At 39.9% G+C, this 13,193-nt stretch overlaps 1 protein-coding gene across 1 annotated transcript in view; it reads left to right on the top strand.

Annotated features, from left to right (window-relative positions):
* CPNE8 (copine 8) overlaps positions 1 to 13,193 on the top strand; it is a 424,222-nt gene that overhangs the window by 112,748 nt on the left and 298,281 nt on the right. The window contains exon 2 of the mRNA XM_075857239.1: positions 4,754 to 4,794. Coding sequence (XP_075713354.1) covers positions 4,754 to 4,794 — 41 coding nt within the window. The remainder of the gene's footprint in view (positions 1 to 4,753; positions 4,795 to 13,193) is intronic.

The raw sequence follows: 13,193 nt of genomic DNA, 5'->3' as shown, positions 1-13,193 counted from the left end.
TTAATTATTCTTTTTTCAATTAATCCATTAGTGACCGCCCCATAGTGTTTTTACGTCGGTCACTAACGGGCCGTATTACGATGCAATAGACTTTTTACGTTGCTGCATCGGAATAATTAAACAGAGCAGGGAGCTGTCAAATCTCCCTGCTCTCAGCTGCCAGAGGTAGCTGAGGGCTGGGTCCCTGCTCCACCGGGTGAGATCGATATTAGTATCGATCTCACCAGTTTAACCCCTCAGATGCGGTGCACTATAGCGCATCTGAGTGGTTTTAGAGAGAGGGAGGGAGCTCCCTCTCATCCCACTGACACCCGGTAATAAGATTGCCGAGTGTCTGTGTCTCCAAATTCAGCCGGGGGCCTAATAAAGGCCCCCAGGTCTGCCTGTGGTGAAAGCCTGCTAGGTCATGCCGGAGGCATGACCTAGCAAATGCCTGTCCGTTTTACATGGACAGGCATAATACACTGCAATACAAAAGTATTGCAGTGTATTATAAATGTGATCGGATAATCGCATAGTGAAGTCTCCTAGTGGGACTAGTAAAAAAGTTTAAAAAAAGTTTAATAAAAAGTGAAAAAAAATAATGAAAAACCCACTTTTTCCCCCTTACAAACTGCTTTATTATTAACAAACAAAACAAAGTAAAAAAGTTACACATATTTGGTATCGCCGCATCCGTAACGACCCCAACTATAAACTTATTATGTCATTTAACCCGCACGGTGAACGTCGTAAAAAATAAAATAAGAAAACATGCAAAAATTGCTGTTTTCTTTGAATCCAGCCTTAAAAAAAATGTGATAAAAAGTGATCAAAAAGTCGCATCTACTCCAAAATGGTACCGATAAAAACTACAAGTCGTCGCGCAAAAAAAAAGCTCTCCTACAATTGCATCGGCGAAAAAATAAAAACGTTACGGCTCTTGAAATATGTAGACACAAAAACAAATAATTTTGAAAAAAAAGTGTATTCACTGTGTAAAAGTAGTAAAACATACAAAAACTATACAAATTTTGTATCGTTGCAATCGCAACAACCCGCTGAATAAAGTTATTGTGTTATTTATACCACACGGTAAACGGCGTAAATTTAGGATGCAAAAAAGTGTGGTGAAATTGCTGTTTTTTTTCTATACCCCCCCCCCAAAAAAAAAGTTAATAAAAGTTAATCAATACATTCTATGTACCCCAAAATGTCGACGCAAAAAGAAAAAAAGTATATAGCTCTTTGAATGAGACAATGGAAAAAGCGTAAAAGAAATGGCTTGGTCATTAACGTCTAAAATAGGCCGGTCATTTAGGGGTTAAACTCATGGATGGTATTGTGTCTCAGGCCCCATGCACACGACCGTAAAAAACGGTCCCATTCACTTTCATTGAACGCGGACACCTTTCCGTAGCACTAAGGAAGGGTGTCCGTGCCGTGGAAATGTTCCGGGAATTATGGAACATGTCCGTTCTTTTGCATTTTGCGGGCCGTGCTCTCATACTTTGTATGGGAGCACGGGCCGAAAATGCGGCTGTCAGTCGGCGGCCGGCCGTGCCCGCAATCGCGGGCCGTGATTGCGGGCACGGTCGTGTGCATGGGGCCTTAGGGCTCTTTGGATCATTGTAATCAATCTCAGACACCTGTGATAATTAGTTTGCCAGGTGTGCCCAATCAAAGGAAAACTACTTAAGAAGGACGTTCCACATTATTAAGCAGGCCACAGGTTTCAAGCAATATGGGAAAGAAAAAGGATCTCTCTGCTGCCGAAAAGCGTGAAATAGTGCAATACCTTGGACAAGGTATGAAAAAATTGGATATTTCAAGAAAACGTAAGCGTGATCATCGTACTGTGAAAAGATTTGTGGCTGATTCAGAGCACAGACGGGTTCGTTCAGATAAAGGCATAATGAGGAAGGTTTCTGCCAGACAAATTAATAGGATTAGGAGAGCAGCTGCTAAAATGCCATTGCAAAGCAGCAAACAGATATTTGAAGCCGCTGGTGCCTCTGGAGTCCCGCGAACCTCAAGGTGTAGGATCCTCCAGAGGTTTGCAAGTGTGCATAAAGCTATTATTCGACCACCCCTAAACAATGCTCACAAGCAGAAACAGTTGCAGTGGGCTCAGAAATACATGCAGACTAATTTTCAAACCGTGTTGTTTACTGATGAGTGCCGTGCAACCCTGGATGGTCCAGATGGATGGAGTAGTGGATGGTTGGTGAATGGCCACCATGTCCCAACAAGGCTGCGACGTCAGCAATGAGGTGGCGGAGTCATGTTTTGGGCTGGAATCATGGGGAGAGAGCTGGTAGGCCCCTTTAACGTCCCTGACGGTGTGAAAATTACCTCTGCAAAGTACGTAGAGTTTATGACTGACCACTTTCTTCTGTGGTACAAAAAGAAGAACCGTGCCTTCGATAGCAAAATTATCTTCATGCATGACAATGTACCATCTCATGCTGCAAAGAATAGATCTGTGTCATTGGCTGCTATGGGCATAAAAGGACAGACGCTCATGGTGTGGCCCCCATGTTCCCCTGACCTCAACCCTATTGAGAACCTTTGGAGCATCCTCAAGCAAAAAAATCTATGAGGGTGGGAGGCAGTTCACATCAAAACAGAACCTCTGGGAGGCTATTCTGACATCCTGCAAAGATATTCAAGCAGAAACTGTCCAAATACTCACAAATTCAATGGATGCAAGAATTGTGAAGGTGATATCAAAGAAGGGGTCCTATGTTAACATGTAACTTGGCCTGTTACGTTTTTTTTGATTGAAAGAGCTTTTGATTTCTGTAAATATGACCTCCTAATGCTGCAAATTCAACAAATTACCATTTTAGTTCTCTTTACAACCTTTAAAATGTTTTGATCTCTGTTGTGCATAACATAATTTGAAACTGCATTTTGAGTTTTTTACATCTAAAAAAAAATCTGTTATCATTAGGAGATTTGTTCAATAAAATTCGCATTATACTCCAACGGTTGATGGCTTGAAGATTATACTGACTGTCATTTGCATCGACTATTTAGGAAAATCAGTGAAAAATAACATTTGCATAATAATTTGGAATGCGATGTAGACAGAAGGAAGCTGTTTACTGCTTATATACTGTAGCGGCAGTGGGCCTCTGTGTGGCTGCACAGGTTGCACTAATGGTATTCCCACCCGTGTGACCTGGGAATCTGACCGGGAAAGTCTATTCCTCCTTGTGGAGATTAACCCCATCCATTTTTAGTTTTTTTCTCACCGCCTTTATTTTCTGCTAACATAGCCTTATGAGGGCTTTTTTTTTTTTTTTTGTGGGACAAATTGTAGTTTTTAATGCCACCATTTAATACACCATATAATGTACTGGGAAACGAAAATAATATATTTTGTAGGGTGGAAATAGCGATCCAATTTTTTGGAGGTTTTGTTTTTGCGGAGCTAAAAACGACATGTTACCTTTTATTTTGCGGGCGAGTCAATACAATTAAGGTACTACCACAATATTATTTTTTATGATGTACTACTTTTACAAAGACAAACTATTTGTCAAATTAAAAATAGTTTTGTGCCGCCATAATCTGAGAGCTATAACTGTTTTTTTTTTATTTTTCTATAAAAAAAACAAAACAGAAATTCTGGCATTCTTTCGCGTTTTTTTTTCATTTTTATTTTTTTACAGCATTCAACTTGCGGGGTAAATAACGTTATAATTAAATAGTTTGAACTTTTACGGACCCGGTGATTAAAATTGTACGTTTTTTATTTTCATTTTTTTTTACATTACTTTAGGCTATAAATGACAAAAGGGGTGTTATTTGAAATTGAAATAATTTTTTTGGGGTATATTACGAAAAACTTTTTAACGTTTTGTTTATATTTTATTTTATTCCCCCTAAGGGACTTGAACAAGAGATCGTATGATCGCTGGTACAATACAGTGCAATACTTTTGTATCCAGTGTATTGTAATTTTTTACTGGATCCTGCATGTCTGCCCCTAAATAGTCAACTACTCATTTAGCGGCCGACATGCAGAATATGGGTTGCTATTTAACATGGATTTGATCCTGATTTTATTTCTTTACCTTGGATCAGTCTTTCTAACACTGTCATTTGCATTTTTTGTCGTGTGTACATATTTAGTATACCATTAATTCTTGAGGTATTTTTTTGTACAGCATTGTCAATATCTTGACAATATACTGCTTGATTATATGGATGTATAATATGATACATTTATTGCTCCTTGATACCACTACCACATTTTTATTATGTGTTGTTTTATATTGTATGTGATGGTCTATGTATGTTTTTTAATATTTTCCAAATAAATATATTTTTTTGATATCCATTAAAAGTTGCCTGGAGTGTGTAGGCATACTAGCACCAGTCCCATACATCTAAATATATGGCCTGTTGGTGAGATTTCTGCCTGTCCTCATATTCCTGTTGCAAAAAACTCTTGAGATGTAAGATGTTTGTTTTTTTAATCATAAAACATGCATATTATTAGTACGAACCTTGGATCCAGCAGGACAATCGGTTCTCTCTAGCTATAATTCAAGAATGCAGTGGGCTATATGACATGTGGGCTAGGTTAGGGAATGGTGGTAATGGTTTCATTTGTCTACATGAGTTTCTTAATAACTTTGCAAAAAAGATGAAACTTGAGCCACAAAACGTCTACAATGATTGCACGTTTTGCATTTTAAGACTATTTAGTGATAAAGTGTTACAAATAATTAATGCAACATATTCTCTTCTTCCCAAACAGGAATTTATTGGACAGGGATACATTTTCCAAATCAGATCCATGTAAGTAGGAACTTGTTTTCTTTTTGCACTTTAGGTGTCAGCAATACAGTATTTGTTTCTTGTGTTTTTTTTAAACAGGGGAAGGGGTGGTTAGAGCAAATGTATTCTATGGCTGTTTAGTCTACACAGTCAAAATACTATATAGTAAATAAGATTCAGAATTGACTTATATCATTGTCAGGGCTCGTTTACACTAGCTTCTGAAAAATAGCAGTGGATTTCAACAGATGGAAAGAGGATGAAGCTGGGGGTCCTCATGTAGTATTTATGCAAGGATGAAATCAGTGCATTATTATTTACAGTAAACATTTAAACTGACAGTTTTGGCAGATCTTTTTTTTTTTTAGACTATTATTGCTTTGTTCCACCTCATTCCTATGTGGCGAAGAGAAGTTATAAATGAAATTGTGCTGTGCAGCTCTCCCTTTTTTAGGCCTGTAGACTTGTGCAAATTGGATAGAAAGGCTCTTCAGTACAGAAATACATCTGTAAACAGCAGCCCAACCTTATAGCAAGCATTGACCCTGGCTACTTTCTAAAGTCTAGCTGTGGTGACACTACATCACTACCCTCTAGAATTATTGTGATCTAATATACTGTTTGCATTTACCGTTCCTTAAAGAGACTCTGTCACCACATTATAAGTGCCCTGTCTCCTATATAAGGAGATGGGCGCTGTAATGTAGGTGACAGTAATGCTTTTTATTTAAAAAAACCATCTATTTTCACAACGTTAGGAGCGATTTTAGTTTATGCTAATGAGCTTTCTTAATGCCCAAGTGGGCGTACTTTTACTTTCGACCAAGTGGGCGTTGTACAGAGGAGTGCATGACGCTGACCAATCGGCATCATGCACTCCCCTCCATTCATTTACACTGCACTAGCGATATAGTTATATCACTATGTGCAGCTACATACACAAGCCCTAACATTACTACAGTGTCCTGATAATGAATACACATGACCATCCAGCCTGGACGTCATGTGTACTCAGAATCCTGACACTTCTGAATCTTTTCTGTGAGATTCCAGCAACGGATACGAAATCTCGCGAGATTACGAGGTAAACGAGATTTCGTATCCGTTGCTGTAACTTTTTTATTTTCACGTTGACATGGCTGTATGAGGACTTGTTTTTTGCGGGATGAGTTGTATTTTTCAATGGCACCGTTTTGGGGTATGTAGAATTTTTTTATGAACTTTTATTAACGACCTTTATTCTGTGGGTCGGTATGATTACAACGATACCAAACATGCATAGTTTTTTTTATGTTTTCCTACTTTTGCAGAATAAAAACACTTTTGAACTAAAATAATTTTATTTTGCATCGCTGCTTTCCAAGAGTCATAAATTTTTTTTATTTTTCTGTCAATGTTGCCATATGAGGGCTTGTTTTTTGCGGGACTTCATTGCTATCATTTTTTGGTATATGGGACTTATTGATTTTTTATTATTATTTTGGGGGAAAATGGGAAAAAAATTGCAATTTTGCCATTGTTTATTGCGTTTTTTTTTTTTACGGGGTTCACCTTGCGGTTGAAATAATATGATAACTTTATTTTTTGGGTCATTATGATTGCAGGGATACCATATATGTGTCGTTTTTATTTTATTTTTACACTTTTACTAAATAAAACCATTTTTCATGGCAAAAAAATGGTTTTATTTTTTTAATGTGCACCTTATTAATTTTTATTTCACATTAATTATTTTTTCAGTCTCACTAGGAGACTTCACTATGCGATCTTCAGTTCGCTGCTGTAATGCTTTGGTATACTTCGTATACCAGAGCATTATTGCCTGTCAGTGAAGAACGGACAGGCATCTATTAGGACATGGCTCCGGCATGTCCTAATAGGTAAATAGCCAGGGCAGACCTGGGGGCCTTTGCTAGGCCCCCGGCTGCCATGGCACCCCATCGGATGCCCGCAATTTCATTTGCGGGCCACCAATGGGTGACAGAGGGAGCTCACTCCCTCTGTAAACAACTCAAATGCAGCGGTCGCTAATGACTGTGGCACTTGAAGGGTTAAACGGCCGCGATCTAAGTAAACTTCAATCGTTACCGTTGGAGCAGGAGCCGCCGTGAAAAGGTAGCGGCCTAGAATAAAGCCCATTAATGACCGCCTTGAAAAGGCGTATCAGCGGTCATTAAGAGGTTAATAAATGACTGACAGATCCTCTTTAAGCATCTATGACCACTGTGAAACTGGAGTATATTTACAGTATTTGAACACCTGAGGAACAGTTTCAGTATGTAGTTGCCTAGCAAGAGGAATTGGTAGCGAGTAATAACTGGTAACATAATTGGTTGGTTTATGCGCTTGCATGAGATTCGGGGATAACATGGGATAATGTTGGAGGTTTGTATGTGACACTTGATTGAGAGCGGTCTTCAGAATATTGCCCAGAAGCAGAGAAGTTAAAAAAATCACAATGCATCCAGGGTACTATGGGTAGAGATAATCGCAACAGGTGTGGCACACACCCTTTTTTAAATATCCTTCTACTAATTCGCCTACACCTTCATCCCCTTCCCTCTACCTCATGAACATTTATGGCTCCTCGCCTTTTCAGTGGAGCTCTGCCTATCTCTTTGGAGTTCATCTCTATAGCTCTTTGGTAACACTCAGGCATCACATCTGCAGTGTTTCGGGAGTCACTAAGGCTTCGCTCACATCTGCCCCAGGGTCCCATTCCGACGCTCCGTAGGGACCCTGACTGGCACAAACGGAAACCACAGGTTTCTTTTTCCATCACCATTGATTCCCATTGTGACGGATCCGTTGCCAATGGTTTCCGTTTGGCTCCGTTGTGCAAGAGTTTTGTAGTTTTAACGGAATCAATAGCGTAGTCGACCTGTAGTTTCCGTTTGTGTCAGTCAGGGCTCCGATCCGACGGAAAGCTCAGACGGAACATCGGAACGGAGCCCTGACGCAGATGTGAACGAAGCCTGAGATATTCTGCTAAGGCCTCATGCACACGACCGTATTTTTTCCCATCCGTAAATACTGGCGTAAATATGGGTCCGGTGTCACACGTATTCGACCCGTTTTGCACCAGTATTTACGAACCCGTGCCCGTAAATATGGGTCCGGTGTCACCAGTATTCCACCCGTATTTACGGGCACGTTTTTGGCGGCAAAATAGCACTGCACTAATCGGCAGCCCCTTCTCTCTATCAGTGCAGGATAGAGAGAAGGGACAGCCCTTTCTGTAATAAAAGTTAAAGAAATTCATACTTACCCGGCCGTTGTCTTGGTGACGCGTCCCTCTCTTCACATCCAGCCCGACATCCCTGGATGACGCGGCAGTCCATGTGACCGCTGCAGCCTGTGATTGACCTGTGATTGGCTGCAGCGGTCACATGGCCTGAATCGTCATCCAGGACGTCGGGCCGGATGTCGAGAGGGACGCGTCACCAAGGCAACGGGCGGGAGACCGGACTGGAGGAAGCAGGAAGTTCTCGGTAAGTATGAACGTCTTTTATTTTTATTTTTTACAGGTTTATACTGATCGGTAGTCACTGTCCAGGGTGCTGAAAGAGTTACTGCCGATCAGTTAACTCTTTCAGCTCCCTGGACAGTGACTATTTACTGACGTCGCTTAGCAACGCTGCCGTAATGACGGGTGCACACATGTAGCCACCCGTCATTACGAGAGCTCCATAGACTTCTATGGACTGTCCGTGCCGTTATTACGGCCTGAAATAGGACATGTTCTATCTTTTTCAACGGCACGGGCACCTTCCCGTAAGAAAACGGGAAGGCACCCGTCGCCAATAGAAGTCTATGAGCCCGTTATTACGGGTCGTAATTACGACCCGTAATAACGGGAGTTTTTACGGTCGTGTGCATGAGGCCTTAGTTTGAGATATTCCACCCTCCTGCAAATTTCAGCCTTTAGTAAGAATCTATTTACTTAAGGCATCTGTGCTTTATATTTTTTTGTTGAAGTATATTCATGAACTGTGGCAAACAGTCCTGCCTAATAATAATTTTAATTAGGAAGTCCACTATAAAGCGTTCTAAATGATTTGTGAAGCTTAATTTCATCCAGATAGATATTCATTGTTTGCTATATAGATTTTAGCCTTTGAATAAACTTGGACAAAGAGTATAAATGTATAATTAATTTGTCATTACTGTTGCTTGATATTGAGCAGAGTGTCGTGACTGCAGGCAAACGTTACTGATACCACTGTTTGTACAGTCTGTGCAGTGTTTCTAGTGAAATCCTGGTTAATAACTCACCATTTATAAAGCAGTTTATGCATTGTACTGATATGAAGCAGCATTCCTGAACTGAGCGGAATAAAAACCTCTAAATGTATTGATAAGCCATGAGGAAGCATTTTTTTTTCTACTCTTAACCAATGTTCTGATAATTTGTGCAAGGGAGAGATATAAAATGGCTTTATATCATAAAAAAAGGTTAAAAGGTTGAGATTATGTACTGTAACAAACAGCCAGCAATTCTAAATACATAAATATATAGTACTATATATCGTTCTGCCAACACCACCAAAGCTGATGTCCGATTTGTAGAAGATACATAACTTTATTTCTTTGTGCCTAATTTTAAGCCCAGTATCTCCATGCTCTGTTTGCCAAAGCTATCCTTCTGTTTCCCAAAGCTATCCTTAAATATTATGCTAACGGTTTTCAGGATTTCCCATTTTAATACTTTTGCTTTTGTTTGTGGATAAAGTACATATGTTTTGGCGCTTGATTGCTCAGAATTTTATTATGAAATGAATAGCATCAAAGTTCAATGTGGATATCATCTCTTTTTACATTCTTGACTCACTGAAACTTGGCTGATGGCATTGCCAACGAGCCAATGAATTTGAGCAACGTTGTTTTAATTCGCAATGTTCCCCTTATTCATTAGCTTGTTAGCAATGGTGTTTACCGCCGTTTTTTGCCCTTGCCAATAATGAGGACCAACCCAAATAATTGCTTGGCAACTTACATTACAAGTTAACGTCATTAACAAAAATGGTACGTATTACTATTTAAAATATGCATTTGTGGTGCTTATGTACTGTGTTGACGTTGAATTTGTAAACTTTTGATCACTGTATTAAAATTATGTATATTTTATTTTCAGTCATGATAGAGATTACTATTTTGTAGAATGAACCAATATTACCATGTGCATTCATTAGCAGATAATTAGGTTACAAAGCATGCTATCCCTGGAATTGTTATATGTAGTTCACACGTTCTAGATTTCACACTGATTTCACACCAAAATGGATCTCCTATTTGCATTTGGCAATTCCGACATGTCCAAGCATAGTCTTAGATGCATTTTCTTAGACTATTGAATGAAATTGAAAGATATAACTTCTCTCCATATGCCCATACTTTGATTTTTAGCTTTGGACAACCTTACTTTATATACCCACCAGCAGTAGGACCTCCGTACAATTAGTTGATTGCAAGGGAACCTGTGTAGTTGTCAACCCCACTAAGTGAAATTGTTATTTTTTTCAAGCAGGAAGTATGACATCAAGCTGAGGCACCTATTTCTTATGTAAAGTCACAATTTATTTCAGTTCTTCTTGTTAAAATGAGTATCTCAAGCTGGCCATGGACCTGAGGCCGGGTTCACACGAGCACATTAACGTCCGTAATGGACGGACGTATTTCGGCCGGAAGTCCCGGACCGAACTCAGTGCAGGGAGCTGGGCTCCTAGCATCATAGTTATGTACGATGCTAGGAGTCCCTGCCTCTCTGCAGGACAACTGTCCCGTACTGTAATCATGATTACAGTACGGGACAGTTGTCCGGCAGTGAGGCAGGGACTCCTAACATCGTACATAACTATGATACTAGGAGCCCGGCTCCCTGCACTGAGTTCGGTCCGGGACTTCCGGCCGAAATACGTCCGTCCATTACGGACGTTAATGTGCTCGTGTGAACCCAGCCTTAGATTGTCAGCCGAAACATACAATTCCAACTGTTTTTTTCATCAGTTGGTCACTGTCTATTGTGCAAACAGCTGTTAACCAAGACCATGTCAGAATTTTGATCTACCGTTTGTTGTTGTTTTTTTGTTTGTCTATTTTTCCCCCATTCATAACCTGAAGATTATGGTACAATTGGTAAAATAGCTACCGATCGAACATTATATTCCAGGTGTTTTTTTGTTTTCGCTTTATTTTTTCTCCCTACTCCATCAGGCCATCTTTATGCATGTTTGTAATACTCTCTGCAAATAGTATAGTCAGACAAATGATTGATTATTTGTCTAACGGACAGTTTAAATCTCATGTCCATGGCCAGCATTATACTGTTTGAAATTCTCATTGCATTTGGTGTGTACACTGGGAGAGATTTACAAAGCCAAATACTGACTCAAATTGCTCCAAAAAACTGTTATACTTGCCGTGCGACAAATTTATTATGTGTTAAAGACAATTTTTACACTAATTACACTTTATTAATAGTGTGCGCCATACTTTTGGTACAAAACATTGGTGTAAAGTATGACATCCAAGAGGTGGCATAAGCAAGAGAAAAGAGTCTTAACATGTGCACCAAATTTATTGTGCAGCGTGCGCCACTTGAGTCATTTGGTGCATTTTCTGCCTGTCTAGTCTTGTCTCATCCTGTTTAACTTTAAGACAAATCTAAAAAATCTCCCCCACTGTGTGCACAGTTATTAGGTAGTTACTGTTTCTCTCAATTATTTTACTGTTGAACAGATGCAGTTCTGGTAGTGAATCTTATTTTGTGTCAAAAACGAATGTTTTACAAAGAAAAAGTGACGTTTGGATTTTGTTAGGGCAAAATACATACATATTCTCAAATATAATGTGCACAATAATGATACAACTAGATTACAAATTATTTTGACTCTGATTATAATTTAGCAACAGTAAACAAGTATATGGGTGCCCGTACACGTAGCAGCATTATTAAACTTAGACCTGTGCTAAGTCAGGAGGGCGAAAACACTTTCAAAGAGCCAGACAATAAAAGTAAAGAGCCAGAAAAGGTGCACTCAAAACTGAGTGCAGCATTACTGCATCTTCTGATTGAAAAGGAAAGATGAATATAAAGAGATAACAATCTAACCTCTTGGAAACAATCTGAATATTGTAAAAACAATTTGTGCACCCAGTCTAACAAGTCACTTGCACATTTAGTGTCCCCCTTCACCCAGAGTAATCATATCAAATAAGTGCCCCCTCTTTCACAAATAGTATCAGCATTGGCCCCCTTTCCCAGAAAGTCACCCATCCTTCAGTAGTCAAAGCAGTGTCTCCTCCACTTCCCCCCAGAAGTCACAGCTGTGCCACCCCCTCCTCTAGAATGAACCACACTCCATACTTTTTAAGGTAAACTGACAGAATCAGCTGAGAGAGAACTATACATAGGATACATAGAGGCTGTATCTTAAAAAGTAAAACATTTTTTAAATAAAAGTCAATTCAAAAATGTCTTAGAATCACCCAAAAAATATTTTAATAAAAGAAAAACATTTAAAGGTTTCCATAGCCTTTAATCTAGACAATGGGAGGTAGTCTGTTCAATAAAACTAAATAAGATGTTAATACCAAGGGTTATAGCAGTGAAATGAAATATTATATATGTAGCAGCACTGTCATATGATGTGTTATTTAGATATCGGTGCCGTTATATTTGGTGCCCGATATTTAAATAACCCCCTGGACTGTCAATGGGGCGTGTAATTGGCAAGGGGGTGTGTAACATCGCAGTGACCCTATCCAATCAGCTTCCGACAGTGTCACAGCAAGAGCTGGAGAGAGGAGAGCGTCTCCGCGCGCATGCACAGCCGGGAGCTGTGCAAGCATGTGCGCCCATGCTCTCACTCCTTATCTCTCGGCAGACAAGGACGACAAGACTGTGATCTCTTGCGAGAGATCCAAGTCTCGTCGTCCTTTGTTGCCGAGAGCTAAAGAGTGAGTGAGAGCGAGCAAGTGTGCGCGCCCGCATGCACGCACAGCTCCGATGTCGCTGCCGAAGATACTCCCGGCCACAATGGAACAGAAGAAGAATTCACATTCTTCTTCTCCTCTTCTTTTCCATGGTAGCAGCAGAGCTGTGCGTGCCTCCTCTCTCCAGCTCTTGCTGTGACAATGTCCGTAGCTGATTGGACAGTGTCACAGCGATGTTACACGCTCCTTGCCAATTACACGCCCAATTGACAGTTCAGGCAGTCATTTAAATATTGGACGCCAAATATAACGGCACCGATATCTAAATACCGGAGAGAGATAGGATTTTTTTTTATAGTGAGACAGGGTTTGTACAGCCCTGCCTATTACATGGTGCACTCAGCTGCATGTGTCTGGGCAGGTGAAAGGTTCTCTTTAATTGTTTTTTAATTCTTTAGTGAAGTAACTAATTTTAGCCTTAACCC

This window comes from Rhinoderma darwinii, chromosome 3, assembly GCF_050947455.1.
Source record: "Rhinoderma darwinii isolate aRhiDar2 chromosome 3, aRhiDar2.hap1, whole genome shotgun sequence".
NCBI lineage: Eukaryota > Metazoa > Chordata > Amphibia > Anura > Rhinodermatidae > Rhinoderma > Rhinoderma darwinii.
Note: the sequence above shows the minus strand (reverse complement) of the source record. Positions and strands in the feature narration are given on the sequence as shown.